Source organism: Hyaena hyaena, unplaced genomic scaffold (assembly GCF_003009895.1).
Source record: "Hyaena hyaena isolate Hyena2069 unplaced genomic scaffold, ASM300989v1 scaffold_501, whole genome shotgun sequence".
In the NCBI taxonomy this organism is placed as follows: domain Eukaryota; kingdom Metazoa; phylum Chordata; class Mammalia; order Carnivora; family Hyaenidae; genus Hyaena; species Hyaena hyaena.
Genome location: NW_024081135.1, coordinates 1335159 through 1353171, shown reverse-complemented (window position 1 = coordinate 1353171; position 18013 = coordinate 1335159). Strand labels below are relative to the sequence as shown.

Sequence of the window (18013 nt, the reverse complement as noted above, 5' to 3'; positions counted from 1 at the left end):
CAGCTGTCCAGTCCCTGCCACAGGCCAGGGTCACCTGAAGCCTCAGGCCTCTGGCCAGTGAGGCAGGCTGTCCACCAACCGCATCCCGGCTGGGGCCCTGCCAAGCACAGGGATCTGGCAGCGGCAGCTGCTTGAGAATAAAAAGCCCTTCCCGAAGGCTCCAGAGCTCAGCGCCTTCAGTGAAAGCCCCAGGCACACTGGGCAGCAGCCCAAGGCTTCCTTGTGAATGGGCAGTGTCACAGGGAGGGTGCCTTTCCACCTCCACACCTGTGCACCCTCAGCAACGCCAGCCCCGCGTCCTCCGGAGAAGCCTTCCCTGCTGCTCCACAGGCCACCAGAGGCCCCGCGGTCTTGTGGGCTGTCCACTCAAACTGTGTGTCACCCACGGGTGAAAGGTCTGTCTTGCCTACCCGATTGCAAACATCCCAGGGACAAGGATCTCACAGGCAGGTACACAGTAGGTGCTTAGCTAACGCAGAGGAGGTGCCCAGCCTTTTCTTCTCTCCTGAGGGCAAGCTTGAAACCCCAGAGCTCAGAATCTGATGACACCACGCCCAGTCAGTTCATGGGTTAGGGTTGAACCCTTTCAACCTAACCCTTTCAACCTTCTCCCAGTCCTGTGCTGGGTAAACCCCTGGTGCCCATGACAGACGAGAGGCTCACTCTGGGCAGCTGACCAGCTACGGAAGCCACAGCAAGGAAATAGTCTCCCTCTGATGCTAGTATCGAGTTCCCTTAAGGAGCTCACGATGCCTGCAGCGACACTGTCAAAGGCACGTATTCTTTGATCCAGCAATATTCCATTCCTAAGACTCCTCCTGGAATTACTTTTGAATGTGAGAGCCGTGTGGCCGGCGACGGGGTCCACCCCAAGCTACTCATCACAGCACCGTCTGTAGGAGCCAAAGACTGGAAAGCACCCAAACGGCCATCGAGAGGGGCTGGGCAGACGCAGGGAAGACACCCGGCGGAGCGTGCTGCGGCCCACAAGACAACGGGAAGGCTCCCTGGGTGCAGATAAAGAACTACATCCTGGAGATGAAATGAGTGGGCAGAGGTGAGCAGCGCTACGGCGTGCCCCCTATTGTGTTAAAAAGGGAAGGGGGTGGATGTTCATTTGTGCCTGAGGACGCACAGACTATTTTTGGCCGGACGCACCAGACGCCGGGTGCACTTGCTGCCCGTGGGGAGGGGGACCTGGTGGTGGGGACATGAGGGAGGGGGACCCACTTGGCACTGAGTATCATTTTTTCCTATGTTTCCAATTTGAATGCTTTTCTATCTGAATGTTTGATGTTTTTAGAGGACTGACTCCATGTCTTTAATAGCACGTTTAAAAAAATTATTTAAAATTCTTGAAAATGTTTGTAATGGGCCGTGCAGACGTTCTAGGAATGGAATGAGTGTGTCTCATCTGTCAGGGGTTGTCAGAACAGAGCCCAATGTGGGCTCAGGGCCAAAGCGACCGACATCCTCTCCAAGGATATCTTTGGGTAGCCGTGGAGGCCAGAGCGTGTGCATCCGTCTGTATCTCTTTCTGAAGGGACCCAAGTGTGAAGGGCCACCCCCAAGTCCCTTCCCTGTGGGACTCCTGGGGCATGGGAGGGCTCAGGAAACTGTAGAGTGCTGCGTTCCAGGGGGACAGTTGTGGCACACTGCCCCTCAGCCGTGCCTCCTAACTACCCCAGGAGATTGCACGTTACCCCAAACTTTAGCCTGATGGCCCCAGCACTGCCACCCCTCCTGTCTGGGCCCCCCCTGCTTCCCAGAGCTATTTCAGCAGACTTCCCACTCGCCTTCCCGACTCCACTGTCACCCTTCCCCCAAGTCTGTTCTCATTAAGGGAGAATGTGTCCATACCCGTCAGGTCACACCCCTCCTCTGCTCCACATCCTCCCATGGCTCCTACCTACCTGGCTAACGAGGCCCTCCCAAGCTGCCTGCATCTCTTCTTGCCTTGAATAAGGTGACCAAATAGTCTTGTCATTCAGACCTATTAATAATGACATTGGGACCACAGGTAGACACGGGGACGTGTCAAGTGTCCAGGACAAGCTTACATATTGTGGTCCCATCTCGAACCTCATCCTCCATATGGCCCCTTCAGCCACTATGATCCCTGAATAGATTGAGCACATTCCCACCTCAGGACCTTTGAACTGGTTGTTTCCCCAGCCATGTGTTACAAGACAGGCCAGTGCCCTCCCTGCTTCAGGTTTCTGTTCAAATACTACTTCACCAGGGCAGACTCTCTTGGCCTTCGTGTGATAATAGCATCCTTGGTCGCTTTCCTTCCCCTGCTCTGGATTTAATTTTCATCACGGATCATCACTCCTATATTACAATTATATTTGTGTTATCTGTGTAATGTCTATTTATCTTACTGCCGTGACATGTCCTTGGAGGCATGGCATGTGTCTGCTCACTGCTGGGTCCAGAGCAGTGCCTGGCACATCGTACTTGTTCAACAGACATTAACCGAGTAAGTTACTTGTACCCATTTGGTTGATGGGGGAACTGAGGCTCAGAGAGGTTCAGGAATTCACCTGAAATCACCCAGATAAAAATCAACCCTGGGCCCGGTTCCCCTTTTCTGATGCTGCCCCGAGGATGAACCCACTGTGTGCCAAGTCCTCTGCTGGCCCCTGCGAGGGCCTGCAGCACCCCAGGCTTCCCTGCATCTCTTATACAGAGGGAGGAGGCCCAGAGGTGAGCTGCATTCTTGTCCAAGAATAGTAATGATTCATTCCAGGGTGGGATCCAAAAAAGAATCGCTGGACGTCTGTTTTGAGTCGGCCGCCCCGCTGCCGTCCAGCCGGCACTCAGAGATGTAAATACGTCCTCTGAGTGGGCCAAATCGTTTCCTTTTGACTGCCGGCCAGCCATTTATTGGCCAGGGCTCTTCCCTGGAGACTGGCGGAGGCAACAATTATAAAAGAGCCCTTCCTCGCCGAGCATGGGGCCACACAAGTCTCTCTCCACCGCCTCCTCCTTCCGACAGCTGCAGGGGAAGATTGGCTGAGCATGGCTTGTTTGCAAATATGACTCATTTCTTTGATTCTAATAAAGTCTAATGATACGTGCTGAGCTCCCAGGGGGAACGAGGGAGGAAGGCACGGCTCCGGCCTGATGGAGGGCATTGGGCCAGATCTGGCCCCGCCTGTCTGCCAGGGCTGGGGTGAAGCAGGACCCTCGGGACAGAGAGGAGAGGACCCCAGAGCAGAGACCAGCAGGAGAGGTTATCTGGGGGCAGAAGCTGTTTTTCATCACACAGCAGCAACTCGGAGTCCAATTATAAAGCCAGCATGAAATGACTGTCTCAGGGGCCCAGGCGGCTTTCATGGGGACCTCGAAGGGCACATCTCCCCAGCTCCTGCTGAGAATGGTGCTTTAGCATTGCAGACAGGGTGAGCACGGGGGCTCCAGGCCCAGAGAAGACCCCACGCGTGGGTCACACACGCACACGGCACAACTTTACCTGTGACCATGGATTTGCAACTGGTGGGGACACAGGCGCTGGAGGTGGTGTCTGGTGTCAGAAGTGAGGTCCGGGAGCCCTGCTGCCTGTCTAGCTGCCTACCTTGGGCAAGCCACTTAACCTCTCTGGTCCTCAATGTCATGCCCAACGAGCTGTGACTAGAGGCCCTGTCCTTAGCATGTCCTTTGTCTTAGCTCTTTACAGATGCAGACTGTGAAGGTGTTGGAACCTTGCTGTCCATCACCGAGGTTTAGAGAGGTGAAGTCACTGGCCTGAGGTCCTGCAGCTGGGATCCGTGGTGGCCAGAGTCGGCCTCCCTGCTTTGACGGATGGGAACATGACCCCTGTTCCCGACTACCTCCTCTAGTGAGACTGAAGGGGGTGGGGCGGCTTGCAGGGATGATCAGCAAGGTCCTTCCCTGTCCAGGGCCATAAGGAAGTCCTGCTTTCACAGTGCCTGTTATCTCGATTCCTGGAGCGCTCCCATCAGGCATCGTTTGCTGAGGGCAGGGACACCTCGAAGACCTACACGTCTGCTGCAGGTAAGAGACATGGAGGGAAACGATGGCTGGGGCTGGGCTCTGGCTTGAGGGACATGGCAACCAGCCTTTTGAGAGTAATGGTACCGGTCAGTGATACCTCAATAATGTCCCAGCAAGCCTCTCCTAATGGAAGCCCCAGAGCTAGTCACTGTAGGGCTGGTGACTATTTTCAAGGGAAATCATAGAAGCTATGTTTACCCCAAAGGGAACTCAGACCCACTGATGCCTGAACCCCGTGAGGCCCTGTATATAGTTGGTGCTTAATATATACCCTAGTCTCTCTGCCACTACTGTGTTCCTTGAGCAGTATCCAAAATATAGATTCACTCATGTCACTCCCCTTCATATACTTTCTATGGTTCCCCCTCCTAGAGAACAAAGCTCAAAGCTCAAACTTACCAGGCTAACATTCAAGGCCTCAAACCTTCTCCTGGCCCCATGCATCCTATGCTCCAGCCAGACTGGTGACTTTACTGTTCCCAAACACTTGTGTGTGTTCAGAATGCCATGCCTCTTTTCATGGGCTGTTCCTTCCACCCAGAATGTCTCTTCTTCCTTTTCAGCCTTGTGAGCTCCTATTCATGCCTCAAAGCCCAGTTCATATGGCCCTTCCATTTGCAGAGGAGGAAAATAAGCCAGAGAGGGGGAGTTAACTTGCTGCTCTTGGCTACAAAGCTAAATGGATACAGACATGGAATCAGTAAGAAGAATCAGTGAGCACTCACTGTGTTGAAACACCCTCACTTAATCCCCTCTGGCTGAGTGAGATCATAGTATGGGAAAAGCCAGGAGAGGGTTCTGGGCTGAGAAATGCTACATTTGGGTTCACAGTTGACTGCAGAGATACAAGGGTAAGGCATGGAGACGAGAGTCCAGCACTGGGGTCTGGGAGAGTGATGATGGGGCTCCCATGGAGGGTGGGGGGAGTGCGAGTGGGGAGAGGGGTCAGACATGGATACACTTGAAAGGGAAAGCCAAGGGCACCTGTGGCTGGGTGTGAGCTGTGAGGGGAAGGAATTTGGGATGAATCCTGGACTTCCCTACTTGAGGCGCCTCTCCAAAGATGAAATGCAACGAAAGGGACAAGTCCCGCACAGCACTCGTGGGAGCCATTAGTTCTCCCTCCTTTCCCCTCTTTCACATGTAGGAGAAGGAAAGGCTCTTAAAGGCTAGGGGCCAGGCCCTTGTCGCCCGTAGCACCTGGCCCAGGGCTGCACTGTGCTGAAGCCCCGCCCCACTCACTGGCCCCAGCCTCTGCTCATGCAGGTGGCCCGCCTGGTCTTCTCAAATAAGCCTACATTCCGCACTCCTACTGTGCGGACCCCAGTCCTCCTCAGGGTTCCAGAAAGAGGGTAAGCCGTTTGGGAATGCTCAGGTGGGCTCACCAAGCTCTGCTAGGACCCAAAGGCTGGAGCAGAAGTTGAGCACCGGGCAGGTAGCCAGAGATCTGTGGGTGCTGTGGGTGAGCATCCAGGCCATGTGAGCCTTCAGAAGCCGCCTGCGGGCTCCAGACATTTCCAAAGATAAATCCTGTCTTCATGGCTTCCAGGCCAGGAAGGGCAGCTTGGGCACTCAGGATAGGGATGCTAGAAGGCTGGAGCCCTAGAGGCCCCAGGGAGGGCTGAGTGTGGGAGACAGGCAGGTGAGAAGGCATGGGGAGACACCCTGAGGACCTCATCGCTCATGTGAGCTCCTTCCCAAGAGCCCTCAGGCTGATGCTAGCAGAGAGGGGGAAGGAGAACCAATTTTGATGGTCGGGGGGCATTTGAGAAGGGGCCATTCTTAGTCCCTCTGAAGGGCAGATCACTTGAGCCCCAAATGTCCCTAGAGGGCAGTTTTACCCACTATGAGAGCACTCAAATAAGTTCAAACGGCCCCCATTTCTCACGCAGCTTCTCAGGGCTGGCCATCTCATTCAGGAAGGGCAGCCCTACATCCCTGGAAGGGCAGTGCTATGATCTCCCCAAGTACAGAGGAGAACATCAGGGCCCAGAGAGGAAACAGCACCTGCTAGGGGCAGCAGACCGAGGGTTCGGACCCAGGTGGCCAACCAATGCCCGAGGTAATGTGGTCCCAGCAGACACCCAAGTGGCTGGTTGGGTGCCCATTTCCTGGGGGGTAGGGGGTGGACCGCGTGTGATTAGGCGGTGCCAGGAACAGCCGAGAGCACAGAAGCTGTGGTTTTGGGCCCCACTCAAGTGAGAAGTACGTGGTGCCTGCATTTCTTTGTCTGTAAACTCAGCTGCCCAGAGGCGGTAGCATGGAGTGGGTGACAAATAGGCTTGTAATGCCCTCCTGTCTGTGAGTGGAAAATATGTAGAGAGAGAGAGAGAGAGCCCCTGTGCAAGTAGGCCTAGGGCCTTGTGAGCAGAGACCGAAGGCTTGCATGTCACAGCAGCGACATGGATCTCCTGAGAGTGGGCCACTGGACCCTATCTTGCCCATGATTTCTGGCCCCGGCCTTAATGCACAGCTGGGGCTGGTCAGCAGGCAACCCCCTCTCCTGTGGGCCTGTTCCTGGGCCAGCCTCTAAGAGGGGGGAAGACCCTTGGAAACCCCAAAGCCACCCACAAAGAGGAGTATCATCTCATGATGATGGGGGACCACCCCCTTCCTTACTAGTGTCTCCTGCCCCCGGCTCTCACCATCCAGGCAAAGACTTATCTCAGTCATATTCAGGACCATCGGGGTCATACCCAGGTGCTGAACCCCAAGTTTAACAGCTCATGAAGAGCAGCGGAAACTGATGCCCGAGGACGTTTTTGGTTGGCCTCCAAGCACTGTGTTCAAAGGACTCCTGGGGGCACCTGGGTGGCTCAGTCGGTTAAGCGTCCGACTTCGGCTCAGGTCATGATCTCACAGTCTATGGGTTCGAGTCCCGTGTCCGGCTCTGTGCTGACAGCTCAGAGCCTGGAGCCTGCTTCAGATTCTGTGTCTCCCTCTCTCTCTGTCCCTCCCCACTCACTCCCTCTGTCCCTGTCTCTCAAAATAAAATAAAGACATTTAAAAAAATAAAAACAACAACAACAACAACAACAAAGGACTCCCTCAGACATCAGCTAAGAGCTACCCAAGCTTCAGGTTTCCACATTCTGCCTTTCTGCTATCTGTCTCTGTCTATGTGCCTGTAGGTGCTGACTACATTGTGGTAAACCATAAAAACGCCCACAGCTCTCCACGCCTCTCCTAAAGATGTAGAACCTATCTTCCACCTCTTGAATCTGGGCTAGCCTGTGGTTTTATTTGGCCAATGGGACATTAATGAAAATGGAACAGAGGCTTGAAAAGAGGTCCTGTGCTGGGGCTTTCCCATCCATTGTTTTGGGAATGCTGAGCCTCCTGTAAACAGGCCCCTGGCTCAGGCTAGCTGGCTGCGTGATGGGCCCATATGGACCAGTTGTGCCCGGCACCCCAGCCAATAGCCAGCTAATCCCCAGAAGAGCTATCCTGAGATCCTACAGCTGACCTGCCCATGAAGGAGCCCAGCAAAGACCGGAAGAACTGCCCAGCCAAGCTCAGCCCGAACTGCCGATCAGCAGAACCATGCACCAAATAAATGGTTGTTGTTTAAAGCCACCAAGTTTGGGGGTGCTTGTTATACAGCAAAAGCTAACTGAGACATATGTCCTCGCTCTATCTACTCACCTTTTCACTTGAGTAACTACTTCAGCTTCATATATGCATTTTTCTCTGTGCAACACAGGTTTGATGTGTTAACTATATATTTTTTTTCTAAAATACATTAAGACAACTACATCAGTGTCAGACAACAGAAGTACATATACCTGCATACGGGTGTAGGAACGATTCATTCCCTTCATTTGACAGTTAAAGAAACTGAGGCTCAGAAAGGGGCAGTGACTTGCCGAAGGTCAAACGGCCAGTAAAATGGCAGAACTGGGATTCGGTTCCAGGCCTGTCTGAGACCAAAGGCATGGATTGATCTCCAAATCTGCACCCTCCTTCCCCTTCATCCACCCCAAGATAGTGGCTGCTACATCCCTGGGGAGAAGATGAGGGAATGGGCTGTCTTCTCGGGCCCCCACCCAGGCCCTCCTCCCTCCTGCCTTCAGTGAGATGGCCTTACTCCCAAAACTCGGTGACGGGTGAGGTGAAGTTGTTGGTGTTGAGAGTGGCCCACAGGCTCTTGTTCTTGCGCATAGTGTCTTCCATACACTGGGGCGTATTCCAGCTGTGGTTGCAGTGGGCCCAGGGCAGCTCTGACTGGAAGGACTGGAACAGGTAGTATGTGGCCCAGGCCAGGATGATGACGTAGTATATGTTCAGGAGGGAGACGATCACGATGGAGGCATAGCCGATGCCTATGGGGGTGGGCAAGCAAGAAGAGCATCAGGAGGGAGGCCAGACCCACCATGGCCACATATTCAACCCCAGAATCCCCAGGGCTGGGGTAAGACGGGGCCCTTCAATAATGACCAGCAAATAGGGGTGCCTGGGTGGCTCAGTCGGTTAAGTGTCTGACTTCAGCTCAGGTCATGATCTCCCAATCTGAGTTCGAGCTGTGTGTTGGGCTCAGTGCTGACAGCTCAGAGTCTGGAGCCTGCTTCAGATTGTGTCTCCCTCTCTCTCTCTCTGTCCCCTCCCCCACTCACTCTGTCTCTCTCTCAAAAATAAATAAAAAACATTAAAGAAAATTTTTAAAAATAATGACCAGCAGATATTTATAGGATGAATGAATGGATGGCCGATGGATGGATGGGTGAAAGAATGGATGGTCTGATAAGCTGGATGAAGGGAAGGACGTATAAGGGGTCAGATAGAACAATGAATATATGGGGAGATGGATAGCTGAGTAGATGGAAGGATGTTTGGTTGGACAGACAGCTGAATGGATAGATCTTGGGTTGATGGATGGATAGTCAATATGTTGGATTTATGTATGGATGGTGGATGAATGGATGGATGACTGAGTGGATGGGTAGATGGACAGATGGCTGGCTGGTCTAACTGACTAACTGAAGAAAGTTTACTGCATGGATGGATAGGTTTATACAGATGAATGAATGAACAGACTCATGCACCCTCCCACCTCTGCCAATTATAATCCTAACACTGATTATTTTATGAGTGCACACTAGGTATTAGGCATAGGAGTAAATGTTATAATAATAATAATAATAAAAATAAAATTACCATTAACTTGGCGCTCAGCATGTTTACAAGGCACTTTTACATAGCAAAGTCATTTTGTCTCCATAGCAACCCTCTGAAGTAAGCACACTATTTCCATTTTATAGATGGGGAGACTGAGGCACAAGGAGATTAAGGGACTTTCCCTGAGTCACAAGGGTTCGAGCGAGGGGAGCACGTAGGACGTGAAACCATGCAGACTCCTGAATCTGAGTGCTTGTCTTCTGCCCTGTACGGCTGAGCAGCTGCTACACAGCGATGCTCCGACAGCACAGGGAGGCAGGAGCAGCGAGAGTGTGTATTGGGCAGCTACCGTGAGCCATGGCACCACAGGACTGACGCCCCAACTGCCTGCTACCTTGTGGCAGGCACAGTGCCAAGTGGACTTGCATGAGGCTCCAATGTACCTGGCAAACAATAGGTGCTCAATAAAACTTTGCTGAACCGATGTACACCAGGCCCCGGGTGACCTTTGTCCCACACTCACCAGAGAACAAGGGGCAGATCTTTTCCCAGCAGGTGATGCCCCCTTCAGAGGTGTACTGGCCTATGATTACCTCCAGGAAAAACACAGGCAGGCCACCGCCAAACAGGAAAATAAAATACGGTATGAGAAACGCACCTGTAGAGAGAGCAAAGTGGGGTAAGAGACAGCCTGGGGCTGCCACCGGGGCCCCTCCCAAGCCCTTCAGGCCAGTGGAATCTGAGAGAATGAGTGAGGGATGTGAGGGATAAAGGCCAAACTCTTGCACCTGGCTGAAAATTCTCCGGGGGGCCTTGCCCACCTGTCAGTGGGCATCACCTATCCAGCGTGCCTTCTCACCTTCTTCAAGCCCACAGGTGCTTTGTGAAGCCTCTAAGCCTTTGCTTCAGCTGTGCCAGCTACCTACCTGCCTTCCCCACATCTGTCCACCGCAAATACGACCTCCTCATTGAAGCCTGTGCCCAGCCTTCCCCAGGCCCGCCCGGGGCAGGATGCCAAGAACTGGCTGGGAAGGTGCAGTGATGAGAAGCAAGAAGTGAGAGGCTCCAGCTGGGGGTGAGAGCCAGGGGAGGAGGAGGGCAAAGAGCCAGGGCAGGGGTTCCTACCTGGTGTCCACTAATGGCTTCAGCGGGTCCATAAACCCTTTGAAACTGTGGGCAACTTGGGTCTATGTGTATGTGCTTTGCTCTGGGGAGCATCTAGGGCACTCATCAGAGCCCCAAAGGTGCCTGAGACCTACAAAAAGGTTAAGAAACCAGGCTCGAAGGCAGAATTTCCCCAAAGGTGCTTCTCCTAACTAGGGCGGCACATAGCATGCCATTTGCTGCCAAGCCTAAGCCTCTGGTTGCGGGCCATCGTCATGGGGGTTGAGCACTGGCCAGGGGTTCTATAAGCCCTCTCCTTGCACCAGGGAGAAGGTCTCTGGCACATGCTGCCCGACTGTGGTACCTCAGACAAGAGAGGGTTCTAGCTCAGAGCCTTCAGCAGGTGGAAATAAACAAACAAAAACAAAACAAAACACCAAAACCCTGAACCAAAACACCTAAACCAGCCAACTAGCCAAGCACCCATTTACATTTAAAAAAAATTATCTTCAAAGGTGGTCGAAGATATAGATTCAAGGTCTACGTTCTGGGGACATAACGTACAGCATGACAATGGTAGTTCATAGTCCCGTACTGCGTACTTCAAAGTCTCTGCGAGAAGAAATCTGAAGTTCTCATCCCAAGGAAAAAATGTCTAACTATGTGAGGTGATGGATGGTAACTGGACTTACTGTGGGATCATGTAGCAACACACACACACACACACACACACACACACACACACACGTATCACCGCGTTACGTTGTACACATTTAAGCTAATAAATGTTAGATGTAAATTATATCTCAAGGAAATGGGAGCAAAATTTTTAATTCAAAAGGAAGAACTAAAAATATCTTCACAGTATGTTTTTTCCTAGATACCTTTCAATCACGGCAAATGATACTGGTTTTCCATTTGTGGGGGTGGGAACAAAGCCTACTTTTGAAGTACATTTGGAAGAAGTTAGAAAAAGCCAAAGCAGGGGCCTGTGGGGGGCTCTGTCGATTAAGCATCTGACTTTGGCTCAGGTGATGATCTCACAGTTTGTGGGTTCAAGCCCCACATCGGACTCCATGCTGACAGCACAGAGCCTGCTTGGGATTCTTTCTCTCTCTCTCTTAAAATAAATAAGTAAACTTAAAGAAAAAAAAAAGAATATGCAGGTAGATCTGGGGGAATTTATGAAGGGGCCATATATATGCCTGAGGCCTGGGACACATGGGCCTGGCCTCAATGCCTCTCTTGAGAGATGCTAAAGGACCTCCTTGAGGTTGTACAGCAAGACCCTGATGGAACCTCACCTGACTCCCAGTTGTGCTCATTTCTTGCCTCCGAGATAGGGTGGGAGGGAGCAGGCCAACCTGGGGGAGGTCTGGGCGGGGGCCTGGGGAAGCGGGGCACGCACTGAGGGAACCCGGAGGTCCAGCCCCACACTCCTCCAATGCCACTCTCCGCCCAGTCCAGGCTTACCTCCACCGTTTTTGTAGCAGAGGTACGGGAAGCGCCAGACGTTGCCCAAGCCGACAAAGCCGCCAGCCACAGAGAGCACAAAGTCGATCTTGCTGGACCACTTCTCCCTCTGAGGGGGCTTCCCCTCTGCCTCATCTTCAGGCCGCGTGCCTGGGCTCTTCCCTGGGGACGGCTTCAAGATGTCTTTGTGAAAGTCCTTCAAACACTGCAGCTTCTCCTTGGTGGCCATATCCTCCTTGCTTTCTAAGAGGGACAAAACAGAAGACAGCGTGTGCTCAGTGAGGAACGGCTGGTCTGTCTCCTTTCTCACCCACAAGCTGGCTCTCATGTGCCCAGACCTGTGGCAGAGCCTGCCAGCCCCTGTCTATCCACTGCTCTGACAATGTCCTGGGAGATGTGGACCCCTCTAGGTGATCGGGGACCTCAAGACTCAGGAATTGACAGGTTCCTTTCCCCCAGGCACGGGGACCCCGTGTTTGTAGTCTCCAAATGTCACACCTTACTCATTCTGCACTTGGAGGCAGAGAAGCATGAGACCACCCCAACGCTGGCATCACCTCTACAAAAATATGACACACCCCAGGCAATTCTAAGGTAACTTCCCAATAACAGCCTGCTTGGATTTTCTAGAAGTGCACAGATATGGTCTCAAATTTCAGATTTGCCTAGACAACGATGGCCCCCATTTCATTTGAGACTCAGCACAGTGCCTGGCCACAGGAGGTGTCTGTTCCCAGCTTTAAAAAAATAGGTGAGAGAGAGAGAGAGAGAGAGAGAAACAAACAAACAAACAAACAAAGAAACAAAGAAAGAAACAAAGAAACAAAGAAAGAAATAGAAAGATTAAACATAAATGAATAAGGAATGGGGTTTCAAGCTGGAATGGACACAGTATTGAAAAATGAGGTTTCCATCAAAGTACAGAAAACAGATGTGTATGAAATATTTGCAATTCATTAGCCAGTCACATCTCTGAGGCCCACTGTGAGGCTAATGGAAGAATAGAAGTTAATCTCGATTTGTCCATCCCTCCCTAGCCACTCTCTGGCTTGTCCTAACCCCTGTGTCACCCAGGCTCCCTTACTCTTTGACTCCCTGTTGGGTTCAGCAATGGAAGGCCCCAGAAGAGGTCAAATCTCCAAGTCCCCAGGAGCTGTTCAGGATCATGCTCAGTGCACTCTGGCTAGGGCACCATTCTAGAGGCAGAGTCTGCCACCAGCCAGGGCAGAACAACACCTTCTCTCTCTAGTTCTCAGGTCCCTGGGTCCTAACCCCTGTGCTAGCTTGGCTTTGAGGTTAGAGCACCGTGAGTCCCCAGCCCAGGGGGAGAATGTGCCTCTGAGGGTTTACCCCCACAAGGCGGAGGGCCAGGGAAGACAGCTACACTGGGGAAGCCAGATTTAGGGGGCCTACCCACCCCTCCCTGAGCCGCCATTTCATTATCTGCAGAATAAAAAGTGGGACAAACTCATAGCCAAATAGCCTGGAATGATATTTGTCTCCATGATCCAAACTCGTGGCCAACATGGAAATAACAGAGAGAAGTCAAGATTTCTAGGTTTTCTGAAAACACATGAAGGTCATCAGCCCACTTGGGGTTCACATCCCTCAAGGGAACCATCAGCTGGACCAGACGTGGCCCTATCGCCCGAGTGCACCCTGGTTGGCTTGCCACCCAGCTCACAGGATGTCTCCAGTGGGAGACGTCGAGGTGCTGAGCACTACATGACACTGTCTTGTCCACGTCCTGGCTTCCCTGTTAATAGTCTCCACCTTGCCAAGAACAGAGGCTCCGTGGCGACGAAGACCTGTCTTATTTACTGCGGTGTCCAGAACCTGGAGTGTAGGAGGTCGGCAGGTAAGAACTGATGTGCAAATGGTGCCCAGGGTGGGGCCTGCAAGCAGCTGCTCTCACTTCCCAGCCTGGATGCCAGCGGGGGTCTCAGTCTGTGCACCTTGCCTGGTGCGGAAGGCAGTCCAGGCAGGGTGAGGTGGGGGCTGCCTGAGGACCTGGGGTGTGCAGAGAGGGTGTACTGCCTGGTTCCAGCTGACAGACCCACAGGGGCCGTGCTCTGAAAGGCAGAGGCACAAAAGCACAACAGAACCCCCATTTCCCCCACGCCTCCTTCCTCTCCCCGGCTCGGGGTGGGGGACCCCAATTGTTTCGCTATCTGGCCATGAGCAGACCAAGAAAAGGCTTCCTGGAGCCGCCGGGCGCTCACTGAGCCCTTCCTCTGTCCCCTGGAGCGCAGACTGGCGGCGGCATCCGCGCAGCCTTTCTTTGCCCTGCTCCCTCGGGGCGACGTGGGGGTTCGGCCAGGCGTACGGCTACTGTAAAAATAGCCCCAGCGGCCAGCATTGTTCTAGCGTTGATGTGTGCAGCCCCCGATGGTTATCTGAGCAGCCCATTGTGGGCTGGCTGGCTGGGAGCATAATTGAAGGATGTTGGACTCAAGTCCCTCCTAGTGAAGATGTTTTTCAGGGAATGACCCCTGAACCTCCTCACCAAGAGGGTCGGTTCCGCCCTTTCAGGCTCTCCTTGGATCTTGGAGCTGCAAGGCACTTGACAAGGTCAGCTGGGCAGAGGGGGGAGGCGGCCAGCTTCGGCTCACACAGGCAGCTGGGGATGGTGGAAGTTCTCCGCCAGCAGGACACTAGAGCCGGGGGCTGCTTCCCCATGGCTACCCTGAGTCCTGGCTCTGCCCTCCGGGCCCCCAAACCACCTGCCAGGCTGGCACTCAGAGAACCCAGCAGAATTGCAGGGGTGGGGGGCAGCAACATGTTTCCCGAGAGCCTCTGCTCCAGGCTCCTGTTTCCCACGAGGTGAGACCTCCAGACCCCTCTCCACTCAGGACCACGTCTTCCCAACGCCCGTGACTGAGCCAGGATGTGGGCTAGGACTTGAATGAGGCACAGCTGGGGCCTGTCATGCATCTGGCGCTATGGGGGTTTCCCCTCTCCTCATCCCAAGTGCATCCAGGGATGTGTTCTTCTGTCATGTCATTGGTCTCACCATGGGTGCCACGAATACAAGCCCACGTGTCCTTCAGGAGCACACAGCCAGTGGCCCTGCCTCTGGCTCCCTGCTGTCAGGCCACGGTCCATGACCTCACCCAGGACTCACCCACACCCCAGTGAGGCCAGGTCTGGGCGCAGGCAGCCTGCCTTGGGATCAGGGGGCTCATTCCAAGCCCGTCTGTGGTGCCTGACCAGCCCCATGACTGTAAAAGCCAGTTGCACCAAGACCCTAGGCTTCCGCCTCCTGTACATTCCTGGAATCCACCCACATCTCTCTGTCGCCATGGCAACAGCGGGCTCAGGGGCCCTGATAGCTCCTGCCTGGGCATCTGCGACAGCCTCCTCCCAGGTCTCCCTGCTGCTACATCCCAGCTCCCCAAACTTCTCGGTGCAGCAGCGGAGGGCAACGCAGAGGGCGCAGCAGACCAGAACGCGCCCCCCACTCCAGCCCTCCATTGCTCGGAGAAGGAAACACAACCTCTCCATTCTCCCTTCTCCTGGCGACACTGCCCCCACAGAACTGCTTTCTTTTGCTCATCCCACGCCTCAGCTCCAGGCTCCTTACACGGCTGTGCCAAACCCTCTGGTGGCACCTGACCCCCCGCAGGAACTGGAGGGGGAGTCCTGGCCTAGAGGCTGACAGCCATTTCCTGGCTGGGTGTCCTCGGGCAAGCTACTCAACCTCTCCAGTCTCTCGTGTCCTCCCTTGTGACATGGGGATAATCACGCCCGCCTCACGGGGATATTGTGAGGGCTGAACAGGGGGGGGCGAGAACACCTGGAAAGTACTTAGAACAGTGTGTGGCAAGTAGCAAGTACTCCTTATATAGTAGCTGCTGTATTGCTGTTGTTACTGTCATAATTCTTATCGGGTCCACCTTGACCTTGGGTTATGCAAGGCCCTGGTTCTACTTAGGGTGAGACTGGCAAGACTCAGGGAGGCCGAGTGACACTCCTGAGGTCATACACCTGGTAGTGACAGTCACCGTCATGCGTGTGCCGAACTTTCAGCCTTGCCAACTATCCCTCAGCCAGCCCAGCCCAATCTCGGACAACACCTTCCCTGGACTACTTCCATCCATCTCTGCAGACTCGTGAGGAGGCCCACTCATTCCCACCTGTCACCACCCCACAACGGCCCACCCCACGGTGCAGTGAGCACTTAGGAACAAGCCCCCTCCTAGGCATTCCAGCAGCCCGCTGGCCGCCAAGAGCTGTTTTCCTTGGCGCCAGGCCCAGGGCTATTTTGTAGCCCTGATACATAATTCCCCATTTTAAGAGCTTCCTCTTTGGTTATTACAGCTACGAGCGATTAGAATCGGCATTAGAATCGGCTCTGATACAGAGGCTCCAGGATTAAGGCTCCCTCCTTGCCCAGCTGAAATTCTCCTGGTCTCTGTTCCAGGGGTCAAGGCCACAACTGGCTGTGCCTGAAGACCGACTTACAGATCACCCGGTCAGCTCTGGCACGACTGGACTTGGTGCCAGCAACGCCATGGATTTATCAGACGTTCCTTTGTTTCTCCCCCACTTAAAACTACTAGAAGTGGGGTACTTACATGTTGTGCTGAGTTGTCAATAGTGGTCTATTGACCCCTCAAATGGCTTTATTGTGGAAGAGGTTTTTAGCACTGTTTTACCCACGAAGGAAGTTGAAGCTCGAGTAAGGAAGTGAGTGGCATTCCTGGGGCTATGCACACAGCGGACTGAAGCTGGAATTCCCACCTTGACCTGCCCAACGCCGAAGGCACTGGAGCATAGCTAGAAAGGAGGCAACCTCTGCACTGTTAGCAGATGGAGACGGTGAGGCCAGAGGGAAAAGGCTAGAGGTACCGCAGTACAGAGCAGGGATGGGGTGTCCTGCCCACCTCCCAGGCCCTCCCAATCACTCTGGCCCCAGGTGCCCAGATGCCAGCTGGCTGGACCTTGAATTAAGCTGCAGAGACTGCAGTCGCTGCATCCAAGGCTGTGGTGAAAGCAAGCCCTTGCCTGAGAAGTTCTCAGACTCCCCAGCAGAACTTGAAGCTTCTCCCATTAAACAAACAAACAAACAAACAAATAAACACAACACACAAGACTCTGGAAGAGAATGAGGACCTCAGTCTCATTGTCATGGACATTACCAGTCAACAAGGATCTACCAGGTTTTCAAAATAAAAGGGCAGGTATACTTGGCCGTTTCTTCTTTAGAATCCCTCCACCCCTAAAGGTATACACAATAGCACACAGTCAGCCTCTGAGTTCCATCTCTGGGCCTCAATGGACAGTAAGTGTTTCTCAGCAAGTCTCTGGGGGTTAGGCAAGTGGCACCTAGACTCCCAGAGGAGACCTGAATGACCCACCCATCTTAGAGGTGGAAAAACCTGAGACCCAAATGGCAATGTCCTGTTGGGCTCACTGTGGAATTAAGTATTCCAGGGCAGGGTTGTATCCTCTCCTTTTGTTCCCACTGTCTACTCCAGAGCCTGCGTTCTGGGCTCACTGAGGCTAGGATCCAGCTGTGTGACGCTGAGCAGGTAACAACCTCTCTGTACCTCGTTGGTTATACGAACTCCCCTCATAGGGATTAAGTGGGATGACGCCTGTAAAATGCTCAGCACAGGGTCTCTTACGTGTTAAGTGACTAAAAAATATCAGCTATTATTGAAGAAAACAGCTGACCCCATTGGAATTTTATTAATACTGTGTGGCAGGCATCATATCCTGAGTGTTTTAGAAAGACGAAAACAAGCAAGCTGTGTTTATTAAGCATTGACTACACACGCATTTAGTTAGCAGAGTGCTAAGTGCTTTGCAAGCATTTTCTCAGTTAACCCTGTATGGGAGCCATTCCAGTCCCTATTTTGCTGACAAGGCCTGGAGAGATGAAGTCACCCGTCCAGAATCACACAGCAAGTAAAAGGCCGTGGACGCTTCAAACGGCTCGCAGTTCTGTTTCAGCCTCTGTCACACACTCTCAAGCACTCGGCCATTGTGGATCACCTGCAAGGTGACCAAGTGAAATCAGGCCTGGTGCCTTTAAGTCCACTTCATGCCGCTGGACCAGACACATTGGGGAAGTTTGTGAGGGCAAACGGGGAAGTGAGGAGCCGCAGGGCACAGATGGGGTGGGGCCTGGGGACCTGGGGAGCCGTCACTGCCTGGGCCCGGGGCCGTAGGGAAGGGCTGGATAGGCTGATGAAATGGCATTGGTGGCCAGGACACACAGCACTCTGGACCAGAGGTTTCCTCCAGCAGGCAAGGAGAGCCTCCCAGACTTCTCTGATAAATCTGAAGGGGCTCC

General features: G+C 53.3%; 1 protein-coding gene across 4 annotated transcripts in view; it reads right to left on the bottom strand.

The window, feature by feature from the left end:
- SLC6A6 (solute carrier family 6 member 6) overlaps positions 1–18013 on the bottom strand; it is an 84517-nt gene that overhangs the window by 31368 nt on the left and 35136 nt on the right. For all 4 annotated transcript variants that reach the window (XM_039254953.1, XM_039254949.1, XM_039254952.1 and 1 more), the window contains 3 exons: positions 11713–11955; positions 9659–9793; positions 8108–8342 (listed from right to left, as the gene is read on the bottom strand). In XM_039254953.1, the coding sequence (XP_039110884.1) occupies positions 8108–8342; positions 9659–9793; positions 11713–11941 (599 nt within the window). In that variant the 5' untranslated portion in view covers positions 11942–11955. The remainder of the gene's footprint in view (positions 1–8107; positions 8343–9658; positions 9794–11712; positions 11956–18013) is intronic.